The following is a 21742-nucleotide window of genomic DNA, read 5'->3' as shown; positions in this document are numbered from 1 at the left end:
CGAAGTTTTATGTCAAAATTTTCAGTTTTTGGACAATATCTGTCACAAACGAGGTTGTCAAATGCTGAGACAATTAAGTCCTCACAAGTTCCTATCTCATGCCTCCCCGTGTGTCTATGATGACATTTGGTCAATAGAACGGCGTCGGCTGGGTGCTATCGCCTTCTGCGTAAGTAGCAGAATGAGAGGGTGCGAATTGACTCATAAGTTAAAGTCCATCCTAAAGTGCAATGTTTATCATAGTATATTACAACATTTGATTCTGTTGTTTATCACATCATGTATTATTATTATTATTATTATTATTATTATTATTATTATTATTATTATTATTATTATTATTATTATTATTATTATTATTATTGTTATTATTATTATTATTAGAAGAGCGTAACTTACACTGCCACATTAACTGTTATATTGTATCATAGCATATTATTTCATATATTATAGTCATACATGTTTTTTTGTCTTTTATGTTATTATATAATATGTTGTATGGTATTATATTGCATTGCATTATATCATATTATATTGTATTATATTATATTATAGGGTTTATTATGAGTAGTACTACGTACCTCTGCGCAAAATATAAATTTGTTTTCCTTATAAGTTATCATTTTTAAAGTAATCTTTTAACTAAATATCAAGGTCGTCACAAGGTGAGCTTGGTCCTCACTGGTTCCTGTTTCATGCTTACACGTGTGTCTGTGGTGGCAATTGGTCGATGGTATGCGTTGATGGCAGAATGAGAGGATGAGAAATGACATATAAATTCATGTAATATAATACCATAGCATATCGCAACATATCATTTTATTCATTCTATTAATTATTATATACCTCATTGTACTATATTATATTGTTTTTTATTATTATTTTCATTATTATATTTATTGTTATTATTATTAATTTGTCATCAATAATAATAACATATATTATTTTTATAGATGTGGATATTATCATTGTTATTAGAAGAGAAATATTCTACTTCCTGCAGTATTACGAAGATAGAAGAGCATAACTGACACTCTACATTAACTGTTATTTTATATCATGTTTTATAATATATTATATTATATTGTATGACATTGTATTATATTATATTAAATTAAAATATATTATATTATATTATGTTATATTATATTATTTTGTAATCTATTATATCATCGTTATATTAATTTCATTACACTATGTTTAATTGTATTTATCAATATAAAATATTTATTACGGGGACGTAAAGGGGAGGGAGCATCAGGGCATCGGACGAATTGATGACTGGACGAGGGATTGTGGATAGCCAGCCCAAGTCACTTGAAGGAAATTTGTTTCCTTCTGAAGGTTTGAAATGAGTCTGACGCGCCCTTCTCAAACAAACCATCAGGCGGGTTCAAGCATGTATAGCGATATGCTTCATCCATGCACTGGATATTATGGTTGGAAGAGCATCTTTTATTCCCGCGGAATACGAGTAAGTGACTCTACTTACGTATCCGCCCAACCCTTTTTGTTCGCTTTTCGGTAACAGCTATAGTAAGAAGGTGAATGGATGAGTCATATCGGGGCTACTGTAAGTCTACCCGCATCCACTGGCAAGTCCTTGAACTGATGGTGGCTTCACTTCACATCACATCACATCACATCAATATCTGTCACAAACGACCTTGAGAAAAGAATATGTTTTTAGACTTGGATTTCGCACGGTAATAGCTATCCAACAAGCCATAGACTGTTGAAATCCGTCCATTTTTAACGAAGATATCAATATTTTTGTGTAAGCGACTTTTCGCCTTATTGCAGTTGTAGGAATTTTACGCGTTTGATGATAAAGCGATGTTTCCGAACCAAGTGAAACCTGATTTTTTAGTGCAGTTACATACAATTGTTTCTAAGTACCAAAAAGACTATGTACAGCATCCTTTTTTATGACATTTTGCCTCGGGCCAATTTTAGCACGGTTCGTTTTTGGCAACATAATCGTTCGAATATGACATATGTAAACCAGATGATGGCAGCATTTTCGAGTTGAAAGTAATTCCACAATTACACCCAAACCTCCGTTTACGAACACATTTTTCACGTTACCTCTTTTTACGTAACTCTTTCTACGAACCAAATCCCAAATAACATAATCTTTTTTTACGAATCAAATCCCAAATAACGTAAACTTTTTTTACGAACCAACTTCGTAAAGCGAGGTATTTTTGGACCGGAATTGATGAGTAGATGACGTAAAACGATGTTTGAGGTGGTTCGGAAATCCAAGATGGCGACTTCCGGTTTGACGATATTCCTTAAAAACCCTTACAATGTGGGTATTTTCGGAACGGGATTGATGAGTAGATGACGGAAAACGATGTTTGAAGTGGTTCGGAAATCCAAGATGGCGTCTTCCGGTTCTTTGATATTGCTTAAAAACATTTACAATATGGGTATTTTCGGGACGGGTTTGATGAGTATATACCGGGAAATTATGTTTGAAAGCGCTTCAAAAATCAAAATGGTGAGTTCAGTTGTATTAGTATTCTTTGACGATCATCACGATACGATTATATATCGTTTAAAAAGATGTTATGCTTCTGACAAACGTGTTTTCTGCTAATAATTATTGTTTGAATATTGTACTACATTGCCATATACCGCCATCTTTGATTTTGAACCGACCCCAAACATCATTTTCTTGCACCCACTTATCATATCCGTTCCGAAAATAGCCATGTGATTGGGGGCAAAGACATCATATTAACAAGATATCCAGCTTTCACATTTCCCGAACAAATCATTGGCAACATCCTTTTTTGCGAGCATGTCGCCCCCAGACGAGCCCGCATCGAATCTTATACATAGAAGTAGGGGAGAAAAATGTCAAATTCATGCGCGCCAAAATAGCAGGGTTGCGCTACCATACAATTGACATGATATGTTGAATGTGATGCCGTGCGATGGCGTTGCTGAACTGAAGATTGACTTCGCTCCAAGCTGACAGGGTCTGTTGGGGGTTTCCAAATTCATTACACAAAACTTTTTTTACGAAGTAAATTCCAAATACCGTCAACTTTTTTTACGAACCAAATCTTAAATAACGTAAACTTTTTTCACGAACCGAATCCTAAATAACGTCAACTTTTTTTACGAACTAGGGTAAGGGCTCCCTATTTCATCTCAGCTCCAATTTCCATCTCATTCCTTCACCTCATAACTTTGAACATTAATCATATCTTTAAACGTACCTGAACAAAACTGTGGAACGTTTTAAAACATTTATTCTAGGTTTTGCCACACTTTCCAATTGAAAAAGAACTGTTAAAAAACCTTCAATGATCGCTTTTTTCATTAAAAATAAACTCACTTTTTGATTTAGGAACCACTTTCGTCTGAAGTTTTACAATTTATCATATTTCTGAATATTTACTAATCGATTCGTCTTAAAACATGATCACTATTTCACATCATCACCGGAAGACCGCTCCAGTCAATGACCAGCATGCGGGCCACCCGCCGGGCCTTCGTAGCCTGGGGGTGTTTCCCGCGGACCCTCACGGACCGAAGAATGCGACCAACATAGAAAATTACCATCGCCATCTGGAATCATCTCATCCTAAATTCAATTCACCGGCCACTACCGATCGCCAGATACTATATTACATAATGATACTACTCTAGTTTTAAATTAGACGATAATTAAGATTAGTAAATACCCTTGGCATCTTAGAGCTTAAGCAGCGTGCCTTAATATTATATCATATTATTGAATAAAAAAAAAAACTATTTCACATAATTACACCACTATTCAATGTTGGATGACTTTATAGTTAGTAATGTTCGCTTTCCACTTGTTCATTCAACGATTAAAGACTTCTGAAATTATCTGATAAGCAATAAAAGCAATGAAAACTATAAGATGAAAATTTGCACTTAATTCACTTGATTGCGCTTTGTTTTCATCTCATTTCGTATTGCAAGGTTTCCAAGTTTTCTCATAATGTTAAATAAAAAAAATTATTTCATTCTCATCAACAAGTATTTTTTGGTATCCGTGACATTAGTTTAATTATATCATTGATATTTATATATAAATAAAACTGTTTCGGATTCTAATATTACCAAATAGAGCATGTTAAATACTAATCGAATAACCATTGTGGCAAATCTAGTAGCACTGGTTTCTTTCCGCTATACGTCACCATAACACTGTTAAATATGTGTGTTTCATCGACTGTGCCAGATATTTTCATAGAAAATATGTATTTGCTCTATCTGTTTTCACTAATAAAATGAATCAAAATCAAATTCAAATCGGTTTTAAATATTAATATAAATGTTTATCAGTGTTCATCATCAAACATTTGCACAAAAGATTTTCATTTTAACAAATACTAATAGATACTCAGAGAGAAAAGTCTAACGTTTTGATTCTCATTTTTTAAGAACCTTTACAAATCTGTATGAAATTTAGAAAATCTATAATCTGATTTAACGAACGCAAACGCAAAAACGTATAAAATACAGATAAAATTTTAAAATTGAAACGAAAGGTAATAAAAACGATCCAAAAAATTTTAAACATCGAAATGATTCCAAACTGTTTTTTTTAAATATCGTGTTTTGTGTCATAGTTGGCATTAGGCCCTTTTTAAGGAAAATTCTGACATTTTGAACCTGAGAGTGTAATAGTGCAATATTTTGGTTTTGATTGCTGTCGCCATTGCTAATTTATGGGATGAATAAGGGACCAACGATAGGATGAATATAAGACCTTTGAGATGAAATTAGGAGTACAAATGAAATGTAAACTATACAGCTACTCAGGTGGACTTAACTGACTCCGGCTACACTAATTTTCAAATTCCCGTTCCAGTATCGCATCGTTTCTCGAAGAACAATCGTTTTCTCAAAAAATGCCAAATCGAATTTAAGAAACAAAAATTCAAATTAAAATAAACTTATAGTCCCAAAATAATAAATTTTATCCAATTCTGACTTCCGATTCCGAAATTACAGGATGATGAAATTTTAAAATTCAAACCGTTATAGAAGATAACAATCCCGAAAAGCTTTGAAGTTGGATTCAAAACTATTGCAATTTCGTTATATATATTTTTTGGCCATACGAATCGTTTTAGGTTATGCAGGTTCCTGAATACCGGCTCTGGAAATACCGTAAATAACCGTGAGCTGTAAAGTGGATCATACTTCGACATCTCCTGGAATGTTCAATCGATTTTCACACGTTTAGATTCAAATTCGATCCGATTTACAGTTTCGTCATTACAGGGTAATGAGTCATTAAAATCTCAAATTGCCGCTTAAAATGACGGTCATTAAAAAAATGTCATGAGAACCAAAATACATAAGAATATTCATGCAAAAAACAGATGCGGATTCATAAAAAAGGTATCATGTCACTGCTAGGTTTTTTTTATAGTTTAGATCCTACCCCACCTTAAGATGTAATTCATACGAGAGTCGCGTTTTTGTGTGGGAAATACACGGAGGTTTTACTCTCATGTACAGGGGCCCGTAATATTGGAATCCCCCCTGAGCCCGCATTGTCTCCCAGCGGCCCTACTGATATGACTACTAGCCGTTACCCTATAAGATATAGAAATTAATAAAGAATTTTGATGAATAGCCAGACTCTATTCTATTCTCGTCTGAAAATCGTGGGCCCACGATCGGTTATTTGCCTAATACAATTTGGCACTTTAATTTCAATAAAAACATTTAGTTCATACGTATGTCTATTTTGCAACTCTGCTCTACCTAATAGCATTCTCAATTATGGTCTTAGGTGACATACGATTTTTAGATGAGCAATACAATGATATTTTCTTCACTTCAAATATTTTTTATTTACGATAATAACAAGAGAGGCATTCAATTAAACGACCTTTTGGCGAAACAGCTTTGGGCAAATGGGTTCTGGTGAAGAGCCTTGCTCCCATTTGTGAAACGATCTTATTTTGGTTGTTCTCAACTACAAATCTCTTTCCAAATTAGAAATCTGCAAAACGAACTTGAATCTTTTAGGATCATAGTCTAACTTTACACACGTTTCATTGTCCATCATCCTAGGTACCTTTTTACCTATGTGGTAATTTTTTCCTTGACACTGAATCAGTAGCGACAACACAGTAACACTTACTCGTACTGACTGACCAGATTTGTCATCAATTACCAGCACAACAGTAATCACGATAGCATTCGCTTCTTTTCTGTTCATTCTCGGTCTATCAACTGATGTTGGCTGCTGCACGGACTAACACTTTGGGACGAATTCTGCATTTGGTCACCAATCCCGCATTTGGTTTCGTCCCAGGCAGCAGAAAAAAGCCACTGGTGCCGTCGGCCGCCGCATTTAAATACTACATCCGTGGATCTCTGGCGGAATGTGACCAAGGCGCAGGAGAACTGCCGGATACTGAATTACGACTGGAGTACGGTGGGATCCGAACAGTCTTTGGTAGGTATCGATTTCGCAGTGTTGCTAAATAGCACGAGTTTATCGGCATCTTTTTTTTTGTCCTTCTTGTACTCACTCGCCATAAAATAGAGCAACTTGAACTTACCCGGAAATCTGTCTCACGTGGCCTGCAGTGCATGGGAGTTCAACACTAACGATAACCTCGGAAGTACGTGGGTATCAGATTGGAGTCTGGTATGCGATAAGGAGTACCTCAAGGATGTGGCGGAAATGTTCTTTCTAGTCGGTGTGGCCACCGGTGGTATCACCAGTGGGGTTCTATCGGATAAGTTTGGACGTAAAAAAATGCTTTTCATATCGGCTGTTCTCCAGTCAATTTTCGGTAAGTGTTACAAATTGTTTTTAATTCTGTGTTTCTTCGGGAAGCGATAGTTATTACTATACAAGAAATCAGTGAAACAAAAGCAACGTTTTCCACTCAAAGGCCTAGCATTGTACTTCGTCGACTCGTTGGAGTTTCTTTTTGCTCTCCGGGCGTTGCTCGGGCTTGTGTCCGTATCGGTGACTTACGCTGGACTAATCCTCGCTATTGAGTATGTAGACGGAAAATGGAGAACTATCGCTGGCATGTACAATTTGTTTCCCCTGCCGGTATCATACATTATCATCTCTGGTATTGCCTATCTGACACAGGATCACCGAAAGCTGCAACTTTGCATCGGCCTGCCCGGAGTGTTCCTGTGCTTTCTATGGTAAGTCTACTATCATGTGTTTTAATTGCTGTTATTATGGTTTAAGGTATTTATAAATTTCTGGGAATTGTTTGGTCGTTAGTATTGTATGATAAGACTACGTCGTTCTTTAAGGACGCCATGTACTTAGTCTCAGTAGATTACATGACTAAACTACAGCTCCACGATCCACAAAACCAACAAATTGGTGTGACTTGTTTTTATTAGGATTTTCCAAGTATTCATCTCATATATTACTTTAAAACGGAATGCAGTGCGTATGAATGAATTGCTTATGAAATCAAGATAGATAGCAATATTCAAATCTAATGAAAATTTACAATTCAACCTCTGACAAAGTCCGATGAGAGTCATATTTCAAAAGCACACATAATATTGCTGACCACTGAAAAACGATTTACAATCTGTGTCAAAAAAATATTTGGTAATGTTACGTTAAATGACCGAACATACATTCTGTAGTGTATATATAATATTGTAATATTGAAAAGAAATGACCAAGTAAGTTGCTCCCAGTGATTTTGAAGTATCAAATTCCTTAAAATACACTCCGAGATCTCCTTGGCTTTCGGTCTCGTGAGATAGTTTCCACGTGTGACGACACTGTCTCGAAGAAGTAAGTAACCACACGAGGGAAGCACGTGGAAATGCGAAGAATACTTACTTAAAAGTTCAATGAAGCTACCGCTAGTGGTTCGTCATCAACGCAAATAATAGAAAACACATGTTGCATTTGTTTACCACTTAAAAACACCGCGAAGCGCTCCGACAGAAACGTTTTCAATGCCCACCCCAGTCCTGTCAACCAATTACTAACGATCGGCTGTCAGCAAACCAATTAGAAGTTAAACCGCGGGAAAACTGAAACCAGACACCGACCGTTCCACTTCATACCACCCACGCATATCCAAACATTTACGACTGTTTGGGAAGGCGTATTAAACAAATATTTACGTTCCAATACACGTAGTACGGGTTCTATTAATATATCCGTACAATCATTGTACTTCCCAGGTTCGTACTTCCGGAATCTCCCCGGTGGCTACTGTGCAAAGGGCGAGTGGCTGAGGTCAAGGAAATTGTTAAAAAAGCAGCTGCCTACAACAATCGACCGTTGCCGGACAATTTGGATAAACTGTTGAAACCACCGGCCAACGTGGACGATGATATGGCTGGTGCCTGTGACTTGTTTCGCACTCGGTACCTCAGACGGGTAACGTTTTGCTTTCTCTGCATCTGGTTCACCATGAATCTCGTCTATTACGGATTGGTGCTCAACATGAACAGCTTCGGTGGCAATATTTATCTCAATTCGGTAAGTGTATAAGCGACGCAACAAACTGTGAATAGCCTTAATGTATACTCCGCATGATGTCACATCAATGCATTGTTTGTCGCATGGGTCATATGCACCATTGCGATAATTTTTAACCTTTTCTTTTACAAATTCTTTACGAACAGGCACTGGCAGGACTTGTGGAAATACCCGCCATAGCACTAGCTATGTACATCATCAATAAAACTGGAAAGAAATGGCTCTTCTGTGCTACGTTTTTCGCTTGTTCAGTTGCTTGTCTATGCGCTGCAGTAGTGGAAGGAAATATGCAATATCTGTCGCTCAAAATTACATTCGTAATGATAGGTAAGTATTATCATTTAAACAATGCCGTTAGACCTTATTCATTATCGAGTTTCGCTTAAATACAAACGAATAGTGTCTATGTTTCAACGTATTTGATGAAACTGTTAAAATGAATGACAGGATGCAAAAGTTTGATGACTTGTTTTAAGAATTGTTCTTCAGACACATATATTATCAACATTTGACGGGCCAAATGCAGAAATCGTTTAGAAACTAAACGATTTTTAAATATTGAATAAAAAAAACCGAATGAAACTTACGCTTCCAGCTTATGCATTTAGTTTTTCTACCGTCTATCGCTGTGGAACGCAGCAAGGATCTGGTCACCCGCAGTGGCAGTCGATAGTAAAACTTAGAATGCAGAATCGAATAAAACATTTGTTTCGGAAAACCGGCTACTGGTTTTTTCATTCATATTTTTTATCTGGTTTGTGCATTTCAAAATACTTCAACGGGTTTCTCAAACTAATGTCGTTTTCGCTTGATGCCAAACCTAACCCAGTTTTCACTCTAACTGCTGTCAAACTGCTGTTTGAAATCAGTTTCGAACCTAGTTTTGACGTTGTTGAACTGAAAATCGAGTCAGTTCCGACCCAGGTTTTATATCATGTTTGCTCAAGCTCCCGTTGCTAAGTGCGAAACCAACACAGTTTCGTTAAAAGTGTTTGTTTGGTGAAACTACCCTGGGTCAGTTTCAGTTTTCTCAAGCGAAAACGACATAAATTGCACTTTCCGATGTTTGCATTCGATCGTTCAAATGTCAAAAGTATATGTGCCTGTAGAATAATTCTAAAAATGGATATCAAACCTTCCGATTTCACTTACTCCGATTTGGGAAAAAATTTGTACACAAATTCTCAACTCTTTATGATTTAAAAACTATTGATAGTACATAAATTGCATCCAAGAAGTCGATTTGACACACTAGAAATAATTTACTGCGAAAAAAAAGTTAAAAGTTTTTCCTACATTTGATTAACTTACCAACCAAAACCGGCGAACGACCGCAAAACAAAAACTATAACTATTTTTGCCTTTCTCATATAGAAAGTTTATGCAATCACTGTGAAAACCGACTTTTCAACCGAGGCCCGGAGGGCCGAGTTTCATATACCATTCGACTAAGTTTTTGATAGTGTTTTAGTTCAAGATGGTAAATTAAATCTTTTGACATTGATTTGATTTCTGCCTTATTAGAAATGAATACGTAACAGCTGTGATAGTTTGACGACATCTGCAAAACTTCTTTTTGATGAAAAATTAGTTATTTGAGCACCAGAGTATGATTTTACAGATAAAGAGCAACACATTTTCAATTGATGTTTTTCCAGTTTCAATGATTTATAGAATCTTCTACACGAAAAATTAAAGTTTGTTAACATTTTCAGTTGTTGCATCTTTATTTTCAAAAGGAACACTTAACAAACTAACGTCAAATGTTGGTTTTAATGACAAGCTCAAATTCGATATGTTACAGTTTTTGAAAAACATTAAAAATATTGCAGAAACATTCATCTTTTACTTTCAGTGTGAATGATTTTTAGAGTGTTCGAATGATTCCCTACACGCTGGAAAAGTTTTTGTGAAAATTATAAATTCCGACTAATTCTGACGAATCATTTTTTTGATATAGTGGCTATAACTATTCTGGTTTTATGCTATCAATGTATTTGTTTAGAACAGCCATTCTAGTTTAAAACAAGCATATTTTTTTCTGTTTGTTAAATAATGGTATGATGGAAAAGCGACAAAATATTATTACTCTTATGATCTTCCCTGAGGTGCGCAAGAAGTATCTGTACTCGTCATTAGTAACTATTTTGGCCAAGCTTGCTGAGTTTTATCTTCTATCCCTAAGCTAGGGACAATCCTTTTCATCGAAAAACTACTCTTATGACAACCTCTGATGAGCAAGAAAGGCCTGTGTCAAGTTTGATAATAATACATTAAATTATTCCGGAGTTGCGAAAATATTGTTCATGTAGCGATTGTGATGCCATACAATAGTAAATTGATTCTATCGCAATAATCCACTTCCCGGATAGAATCGGATCGCAAAACGAGAATGAGCGATCGTTTGTTTTTTTCAGAGCGTATCCTCACAGCAACGTGCTAACCCGTTATCCTCAGACCGGTCATCGAGAGACATACGCTCTTGCACTGGTGTCCGTTTTATGTTAAATGAACCATGCCTGTTTTTTGTTGCGCGAACTTTTTCGAGGATTATCGTTCGACAAAATAAATTCAAATGTTTTGCATGACAAAAAGCATAATTCGAACAATTCGAATTCGAGGACACTTTTTAAAAATCATGATTTGCGGTGTCCACTATATCTCAGCGCAGACTAATCAGATGTGAACAAATCAAAGTAGCATTGTTAGAGTAGAAGTTTTTCTAGACCCCAACGTTTCTGTTTAATTTTTTAATTTTTTTTTTAAATTTTTGGTGGATGTTCAAGGTGAAAATTACGATTTTTCACGGAAAAAATCCGCCATTTTGTAGCTGTAAAACCTCCCCTAAGTAACAAACAACAAAAAGGAAAACGTTGGGGTCTGGTTTTTTATATGTAGAAAGTGTGCGCAAAATTTGAAAAAAAAATGGTGCAGTAGTTTTTGAATAACGATGGACTGCTTTCGAGAAAAACGCGTTTGAAGTTTTTTGTCTATGAAATCAATGGAAACAATTTATTACTCCAGGGAGCCCGCAGGGTCCAACATTTTCAAAACATCATATTTTGTCGTGAATACGACTTACTTTACTATGGGGCGCCTTTTCAAAATTTACCCTCTGAGAGAGTGATAAGTTTTTGATCGTGAATATCTCCTGTTTTATCTAATGAATCAACATAATTCTTGCAACATGCCATCGGAAATATGATCACAATTTTATGATAAAATTTTCAGTTGTGTGACATAATCTCAAATAGTTCAAAATTAAACTTCTCTTAAATGTTTGGTACAAACCAGTGTCAAAGAGGATAATTCATAAGGCGCGTTTACCTTTCTCGTATTTTGAAAGCTCATAGCTCAGTGATCTGTGAAAGGATTTATATAATCTAACTACCAATAAAATCGAAATTTTTCAACTTAAACGTGTATAGCAGAAGCATAGAAGTATTTCAATAGTACACTATTGAAAAACCTGTTTCATTTGACCCATGTCAACACCAGCCAATCAGAACGCGTTCTGAGGAAGAGAACAAAATATCTGCAAATCGTTCGAGAAAAATGTTCCGAAAAGTGGTGAATATCGTAGTGAATTCCTCAATTTGGTACTTCTGAATACTAGAAACGAATCCCTACAGCATGTTGATAGTTTCTTTCAATAAATTATGCAAATCCGAAATGAAATAATCAACATTAAAATTCTGAATGCGGCTATTTTTATAGCCGTTTGGACCGCCCATTAGTGAAAAAGCTACAAACGAAATCAGGTAAAAACAAACCTCTCAACAAAAATCAACAGTCAACAGTTTGGATTGTATCGCCACTGCGAGTAGATGTGTTTTGTGTCGTCTGCACAACTAGTTTCGCTTTCGACAAGACCGATTACGTCACAGCTGCCAGTCATTAGTATTGGTGAACAAAACAACGGTGTAGAGCATTACACAATATCAGTAGTTCTAATGGCTCAAAAAGTTTTCTAATGAACTATTAGGATTTGTTGTTCGCAAATCGAAAGGAAATATCCTCAGTTTAGTGCAAATCTAGAACAATTTGGTTAGATTTGTGCACGTTTCGCTGTGTGAAATTCATAGTAATCGAGATCAAGTGAAGCCTTTTTTGTTTTTTGCGAAAAATGTTCCAGAGTTTAATGTTGAAGAGAATTACGCAATTTGACCCTTATGAATACTAGAAACGAATCCCTACAGCATATTGATAGTTTCTATGAATAAATTATGCAAATCCGAAATGAAATAATCGACATTAAAATTCTGTATGCGGTTATTTTTATAGCCATTAGGACCGCCCATTAGTGAAAAAGCTACAAACGAAATCAGGTAGTAACAAGCCTCTCAACAAAAAGTGAAGCCTTCTTTGTTTTTGCGAAAAATGTGCGAAAGGGGAAAGCTTGCATAATTCATACAATTGATCAACTAATTGATATTCGGAAGTGTTAAGGAACATGTCAGTTGTTTTCGTATTCACGACATCCAGTTATGTCTCTGACATTACCCACCCGCCTTTTTTTCTTTTATAATTTATTATAATTGAAGTCAATCGAAGTAGAAATCTTGGGCCTGTATACCGAGCTCTTACCTCTTCGCAGTATGAGATAAGTAAAGATAAAGACCCATAACTTGATGAGTTTTGCTTCGATAGGCTTGAAAATTTCACAGAATATTCTTGAAAACTTTAACTATAAGAAAATATAAAGAAAATAATAAATGATTTTTCAAAAGTGTTAGACCCTACCCACCCTTAAGGTGAAATGTAGCGTCATAAAATGCACGCAAAATTTTATCCGCTTGAGTTGAACGAACCGTCGCACAAAGCGTACCAAGAAAAACGGACACATAGAAACAAGAACTTTTTTCAATGATTGAGCGCAGTGGGCTTACCTCTCGTTATATTGGCTTGTAAAAAAGACTGGACGTAATGGATTTTTGAATTCTTCACACTTTGAATATATGCTAATTCAATCATTATTGTTAGTGATTACTCTTACACTAGAGCTATAAATCATCAGTAATTATGAATGATTAACATGAGCTTATATGTACAAGGTGAGATGAAAAAACTGCAACAAAGTAAAACGCCATAATTTTTTCATTTTTTTTTAAATTTTATTGAATGAAAGCAAAAAATGTCGGAAATAACATCAAATTTGAGAATCGGTTTAGATTTGTTCGAATTGGCCACCTTTGGCACGAACTATGGCCTTCAAACGGCCAATGAAACCATCACACGCTGCCCGAAAGTGGCTCTGCGGTATTTTGTCCCATTCTCGGCGAAGCGCTTGCTTGAGATGATCGACACTTTGGTATTTTTTAGTGCCAACCTTGCTTTCCAAAATACCCCAGGCACAATAGTCCAACGGATTGGCATCCGGAGATTTTGGTGGCCATTGTGCGGTGGAAATGAAGCGAGGAACCTCATTTCTTAACCATTCTTGGGTGGCGCGTGCTGAGTGCGATGGTGCTGAGTCCTGTTGGAATGTCCAAGATCTGCGGCCGAAATGTTTGCGTGCCCAGGGCTTCAGAACTCCCTCCAAAATATTTTCGCGATAGATTTGCGCATTTATTTTGACCCCACGGTCGATGAATACGAGCGGCGAGCGACCATCGGCTGTTATGGCGGCCCACACCATCACCATGGCCGGCTTTTGAGTTCTGGTGGCCAACCGAAGTTGCAAATTTTCAGCTGACCTCTCTGGCAAGTAAACACGATCATTTTGTTTGTTTACAAACTGCTGGATAACGAATGGTTTCTCATCGGAGAAAACCAAATTCGGCAGTTCACCACTTTCGGCCAAGCGAAGCAACTCTTTAGCTTTTTCGAGTCTAACTTTTTTTTGCGCATCAGTAAGATCTTGCACTTTTTGGAACTTCAATGGCTTTAGTCCAAGCTCATTTTTCAATATTTGCCGAATGGCATATTGCGATATGTTCAGCTCACGAGCCATTTTTCGGCCACTGCGACGCGGATTTCGTTCAATTCGCTTCTTCACTTTTCGAACCATTTCTGCCGATGTTGCTGTTTTTTTTCGTCCACTTCCTTGACGTCGGGCTACGCTACCAGTATCACGGTAACGAGCGATGGTACGAGACACAAAAGATTTATTCACTTTTAAATGCTGGAGGGCTCTAACGATAGCCACTTGTGGTTTTCCAGCCAAATGCAAAGCAATCACACTATCACACTTGAATTCCATCACAAATAACTTTTTTTCTGAAAAATTCCCACCAAAATGCTTTTGTGCGCTTGTAAATAATATAATGAGCTGTCACTAGAATAAATCTGACAGCTGTGGGACGAGCGGTTTAGAAATGGCAGCAGTCTGAAGTTGGTTGCAGTTTTTTCATCTCACCTTGTATATGTATTGACTAACTTGCTAACTATGTTTTCCTGATTTTCGATATCTTTGACAGTCGTTCATCAGGCCCTTCCCGCCGATAAGATAGAAATTACGTACAAGTATTCATCATTAACTTTTTTTCGGAAGCGACTTTCGGAATGATATAGCATGATGAGTCTAGAAATGTCTGTTTCAACGATAACGAACCGAAGACCAAACAGCCTCTGGCCTCCGGTGCCAGAAATCATCAATAGTTTAATAATTTCTTAGATTACATTATTGGAATACATTCTAATTATAACTAATAGTTCATCATACCATGCAGTTAAAATTATTTAGTAAATCTTTTCTCAAGCACATATTTGGGGCACGAAATTGAATATAAAGTTATTTCATAGTTCCTTAATTTTCAATCGATTTTGAAAGCAAAATCAAGCGTTGATTCATTGTATTCATAGTAATTGAAAAACCAATAAATTCCAATAAGTTTTTCAAGCTGACTGGCTCGAAGCTGACCCTCAATGTTTATCACTTTGTTTGTATATCAGGTTAATGAACGATAATACTTGGCTTGTATTCATTTCATTCAGTAGCTTGTCAATGTTTAAGTTTTAGTTTTTCTATAAAAATAGCTGCAATCTAAAATAATACCTGTTTTACGGTATTACATAGACAAGCATTATTGCTTCAGCAACATCAATGCATTGAACTCAACAGAGTTGGACATTATTAGTATTATAAATGACAGCTACTTAGCTACTTACAATACCCATTTTATTGTATTCAACTCGTTTTTATTTCAACACAAAACCCAATACTGCATAAATTCGCGTCATTATTTGATATGTAATTTTTGCTCACGATATAATGTCACCGTGCCCACCGTGCATTTCTCACACCACCTCAATACGAAACAGCAGCGCGCAAGCAATTAAAAAAATGCAGAAAGTTTATGCAAACTTTTTCAATTTTCGGTTCTTTTAGCTAAATTTTTATAATTTTGAGTTGCATTTTCAGATTCTTTGTGAAATTCTGCTACAAACACTACTTTTCAGTTCTTAAATCATCCCCGTGGGACGGAACAGTGACCGTTTATACATTTCAAAAACCAATTACGGCTCGGCAAAGCAAAATTTCAAAATGCCAAGAATACTTAGTTATGATAAATTTGATTTCGAAAACTTAAGTGTTTTTGGTTTTTCGAAAATCGGTCTAGTTTTTGAATAATTGATCAAAAACGCGATTCGCGCATTCCGCTACCTTTCACCTTAAGAACTGTTATCAAACAACAGCGAGCTGCTACACGAATCTCTCATTTCCTTATCCCATTACTAGGAAAGTTCACCATCAGTGCTGGGAACACAATCATGCCGGTTTACACGGCGGAACTCTACCCAACTGCCATTCGCAACGTTGGGGTTGGTGCTTGTAACGTTGCCGCCGGATTCGCTCTCGTATTGACGCCCTACCTTTCCATGTTGGTAAGATTAGCATTCGCTTGATTTTTTCACATCTGGTTCAAATTTTCTTTCGTAATTTACTCCGAACAGCCAAAAATTGAAGACCATCTCCTCATGACTTTGTTAACAGCTTGGTGCATTTTCGGTGCTATTGTCGTCGTATTTCTACCGGAAACTATGCAACATCACGACCACGAGGAACTAAATGATGATAAGTAAGTTTTCTCATTTTGGTTTTCTTTGCAATTTGATTGAAATGAGCATGATTTACGTTTTTTCGCAGGGAAGTAGATACTCAAATGATGACCTAAATTTAACCATTGTACTCAGTACTGAGCTAACGTGATGCCGCTTACTTTGAGAAACGAGCTGAACTACTACTACTGCCATATCTACAAGCTGTTTGATGTTTTCTTGGGTAGACATCAGCAATTTTATTAGTGAGATAAACAAAAAAGAAAGTGAATGCATGTTTTTGGGAAGATAAAATTAGGATTGATAGGATCGTTGACCAGAGAACCCATTGAAAAAACTGTCAATTTTTGTACAAGTATTTAAAGTTTACATCGTGGATGTCGAACCACTGTTCCCTATTTGTATCGAATATGACGTGAGAAAATCATTGTTTTGTGAGACCTATATCTATGAACGCATTTACTGCATACCGAGGATATCGCAGAACATAGCCTGGGGAGCAAAATCGCTTTTTTCAATGCCATAATGAAATCAAACAATAGTCATTAACAGTTTTTCACAAATCATAATGCAATTCAACCACAGAATGTCAAATTAAGATTGAAGTAGCTGACGAATTTTTAGGCTGCTCTACTGGCTGGACCAGGGAGCTGTTTTTATATTAACTATTTGACAAATGTACACAAGACGATTATTTACATACTCACATTAAAGTAAAAACTGTATACGTTGATCGACATACAACCTCACTGCAATAACTATCTTACACTTAACCTATTTATAAATGGATTCTGGCATAATTTAGAGTCTTTTCTAGTAATACAGTTGCATGATGATTCTGAAGCTTGTCACGTAACCTTGTTCCACATATCCTCTGTTTAACCATAATGAAAAAACAGCATTCGTTTTTATTTTCATTATACTAAAACTGCTCATTATATAACTCTTCTTAATTTGTAAAGTTCATAACAAGAGTTTCAGTACTTGGTTCACAATCTCTATGAAGAATTAATCGAAATTTAAGAAAAACCTTATTGTGTTATTTTGAGTGTATTCTGATGTAGAAATAGAATGGTGAATACGTCCCACGTGACAAGCACGTATCTACAACATCAGCTAGGTTTGTTATATCACCTCCGCTACATACATATGTTGCATTTTAAATCACTGTGTTGCTCCTGTCCATGGGGACAGAAGACGGCAATGTGGAAACCGTTAACCTAAAAGTTTAGCTCCAGAGGTGCTGCTACTGCAAATGGGATATTACCAGGCAAAATTTATCTACTTTGTGTCGCGTTGTGATAAGTAAATACAGTTTAGTAACTCAATATCCCGTAGAAACGCTTTCGATGTTTTATAGGAGTAACAAAACAAAAAAAAACAAATATGGAACGAATGTCATGTCAGCAAATCAATTTGAATGTACTTAATACTGCTAGGAGTATAAAAGTTATCCAACAATAAAACACAATTATTAAAATAGTGGCGGAGCCCGCTTGATTTAGGAACACGATCACATCAAATAATATTTTTCTATCAACGAACTACAAGAAAATGGATGTTGTAATTTTAGATGTGCGTAAGAAATTATAACTATCATTGCATGTTTGAGCTGGATTCGAATTACAGTATAGCTAGGTTAAGGTTCAGGGAACTTAAGTGTATGCCTATTGTAAAAGAGTTATCATTGTTAGGTTTGTTCGAGAGCATTTATTGGGCCGAAGAATGCGGCTGGCTTGTTTGAGAGGGCACTAGGCTATGTTATTTTTTTGTATATGTGAATGATTATGTACTTAACATCAGAGCCATTAAACTAGGAAGCAAGATGTGTATATGTTAGAATGTTTGAACGATAACTGTAATATCTAAAATGTTAAAAATGATTCATCGCGTCAAACGAGTTCGCTGCAGATGTGTACATAACCTTATATCAATAATTGTAATATCAGAGGATCAACAAATTAGTAAGCGCCATAGTAATAACTTGAATAAATGTGCTATAATAGATCGGTATAGGTCGTCTATACTTCATTCCGAAATTCTTTTGTTCACAAAAATATTCCACCAAACAATAATTCACCTTCAGCATCTTAAAATAGTTTATAATTATTTTCACGGTCTCAATTGATTGGTCGATGATTCTCACATAATTGTGTGGATTGAATTTCATACAACATGAGAGAAAAAATGAATTCATGTAAGTGGTGATTCCATAATTCAAGTAAGTAATTATTAGAATTCCAATATTCTTTTTCATATACCACACAGCAAATAGAATTCCGAGACCTTAAGACTATATCCGTCTCAGGCTGTCGCTTACATTTAAAATATTGAAACCGATGAATCATGTGAAATAACATCTAAGTTTACTGAATATTCTCATATCAAGAAAAGAACTAATGATTCTCTCATTAATAGAATAGATCAATAAATTCACTTGACTAATATTTATGTTCTTTTTCCTTCCAAATTGGATACAAGTTTTCGTTTCAATAAGATATGTCATCGTGCTAATTTTGATCAGTGTATTCCATGTCGGTTTAGGATCATTTCTAATCTTTTCATAATGTCGACATTTCCAGTAGATTTTGCAAATAAGGGGCTGTGCATAAAAGACGTCACGCTTTCTTTGACGATTTTTGACTCCCCATCCCCCCTTTGTCACAAATTGTCACAGAATCAAAGACCCCCCACCCCCCTATGTCACATGTCACGAATTCAAATTAAATAAAATTCATCTCAGTTCATTCTCAATATGTATGACAAACCATACAAATATGAGGGAAAAATCGATTTATTACATGCTGTCATTAGATTAAAAAATATCCCTAAAACTACAAAATCATCGGAATTATTAAGTAATTAAGTAATATCAATTATATAAATTAACAAAAGTATTTGGTTGGAATTGATTCAACATTTAGATCATCTGTTTTATTCCTCCTAGGGGTACACAGATATATTATTGTTTTAGGTAAAGAATAATATTTCCTTAGTGTAGCATACAGAGCTGAGAAAATAAACATCAAAACATCATCAAAACGAGATCACTGCCGAAGAATCTTATCAAGATCAGTTGATCAGTGAATCATATCGATCAATATCGGTACTGATATTCCGTCACACAATGGGTAGTGATTTTGAGCTAAAATGATTCTTGATTCATGTAAGTTCAATTATGATTTGATTATGAGTTGGATGATTCGATAAGCTTTGATGTTGGTGGAGCAAAATCACATATGATCAAGATAAGACATGACATGATCTACGTCTGAAATCGTTGATCTACCGCCCTTTTTCAAATGGAGTACAATTGAATAAACTGCATCAGAATCAGATAAGAGAAATTCTTATGATATACTATTATCAATGCTAGAAAATCAAATTACTGAAAAAATTGTTAGTGCATAACTTAAGTTAAACCGTTTGAAGGCATCTTTTTCTTTTTTACTCATATTGGGAAAAATTTATTATTTTGCTAATTTACTCGCTCCTCCGTGCACTTTTGTTGATCACAACAGAAATGATTTCCTGCATCATTCATTTCCGAAAGCTTTTACATCAACAAATACACATTTCCCTATAGAATGTGAACGTTTATTGTGGAGATTTTTTTCAGGAAATAGGGCAAAGCAGTAATATAATTAGGTATTTCAAAAATGCGTTCATTGAAAATATTGGACGTCACATTCCAAAAACCTCCCCCCCTCCCCCCTGTCACAAAAGGTCACGTTTTATGAAACACCCCCCTCCCCCTTGCGGCGTGACGTCTTTTATGGACAGCCCCTAAGTGACTCTTCAATATGTTAAAATTTGGATGTCAAAACTCTTGTAACGCCTATAACATACAAAAAGTAACACATATAACACTTCGTAACACACAAAACTTACAAAAGAGTAACGGATGTAACGCTTCGTAACGCTTGTACATTCTAAAAATGTATCACATGTAACGTTTTGTAACACCTAAATCTTACGTTGTAAAGATTTATAACGCGTATAACTTATAAAAGAATGACGCATGTAATGCTTCGTAACGTCTAAAACTTATTCAAAGTAACGAATGTAACGCTTCGTAACGCCTCAAGCTTACAAAAGCTAACGCATATTACACATCGTAACGCATATAATTCACATAAGAGTAACACACGTAACACCTATTACTCACAAAAAACTAACGCATGTAACGCTTCGTAATGCCTAAAACTAGTACAGAGTAACACATGTCACGTTTCGTAAAGCCTGTAACTTACCAACAGTAACGCTTCGTAACGCCTATAACTTACTAAAAAGTAACGCTAGTAACGCTTTTTAAATTATAAAAAAGTAACGCATGTAACGCTTTGTAACGTCTATAACTTACAAAAAGTAGCACATGTATCGGTTCGTAACACCTATAGCTTACTAAAATGTAATGCTAAAGACTCTTTGTAACTTATGAAAAAGTATCACATGTAACTCTTCGTGACGTTTATAACTTACAAATAAGTAACACTTCGTAATTACTATAACTTATAAATAGATAAAGCATGTAACGCTCCGTAACGCTTATAAGTTACAGAAAAGTAATGCATGTAACGCTTTGTAACGCCTATGACTCACAAAAAAGTAACGTATATAAAGCTTCGTAACGCCTATAACTTACAAAAAAGTAACGCATGCAACGCTTACCTTACCTTACCTAATAGCTATAAGCCTGGGGTGTCCTTTGCTGTATCAAAAATACGTCTCCACATAACTCGGTCCATGGCTGCTTGTCGCCAGCCACTCAAGGTACGGACGCTTCTGAGATCACCCTCCACTTGATCGATCCACCTTGCTCGCTGCTCTTCTCTTCTTCTTGTACCAGTCGGATTAGATTCAAGAACCATTTTCACTGGGCTGTCGTCCGACATCCTTAAGACATGCCCAGCCCATCGTAGACGTCCGATTTTAGCTGTCCGTACGATGGGTGGTTCTCCTAGCAGCTGTTGCAATCCGTGATTCATACGCCGTCTCCACGTTCCGTCTTCCATCTGCACTCCGCCATAGATGGTCGCCGTAGTACCTTTCTTTCGAAAACACTGAGGGCGCGTTGGTCCTCTGCCAACATACTCCCAGTCTCGTGGCCATAGAGAACAACCGGTCTAATGAGCGTTTTGTAGATGGTCAATTTCGTGCGGTGGCGTACTTTTCTCGATCGAAGGGTTTTTCTGAGTCCAAAGTACGCACGTTTCCCTGCCAAAATACGTCTCTGTATTTCTCTGC

General features: G+C 36.0%; 1 protein-coding gene across 1 annotated transcript in view; it reads left to right on the top strand.

Annotated features, from left to right (window-relative positions):
- Positions 1-18508, top strand: part of LOC131432895 (organic cation/carnitine transporter 2) — a 120160-nt gene extending 101652 nt beyond the window's left edge. Inside the window, exons 4-11 of the mRNA XM_058599471.1 lie at positions 6323-6466; positions 6557-6809; positions 6912-7179; positions 8194-8494; positions 8641-8821; positions 16176-16321; positions 16391-16515; positions 16584-18508. Coding sequence (XP_058455454.1) covers positions 6323-6466; positions 6557-6809; positions 6912-7179; positions 8194-8494; positions 8641-8821; positions 16176-16321; positions 16391-16515; positions 16584-16611 — 1446 coding nt within the window. The 3' untranslated portion in view covers positions 16612-18508. The remainder of the gene's footprint in view (positions 1-6322; positions 6467-6556; positions 6810-6911; positions 7180-8193; positions 8495-8640; positions 8822-16175; positions 16322-16390; positions 16516-16583) is intronic.
- Positions 18509-21742: the final 3234 nt, after the last annotated feature.

This window comes from Malaya genurostris, chromosome 2, assembly GCF_030247185.1.
Source record: "Malaya genurostris strain Urasoe2022 chromosome 2, Malgen_1.1, whole genome shotgun sequence".
NCBI classification, from domain to species: domain Eukaryota; kingdom Metazoa; phylum Arthropoda; class Insecta; order Diptera; family Culicidae; genus Malaya; species Malaya genurostris.
The sequence above is the reverse complement of the archived record's forward strand: the minus strand, read 5'-3'. Positions and strand labels throughout refer to the sequence as shown.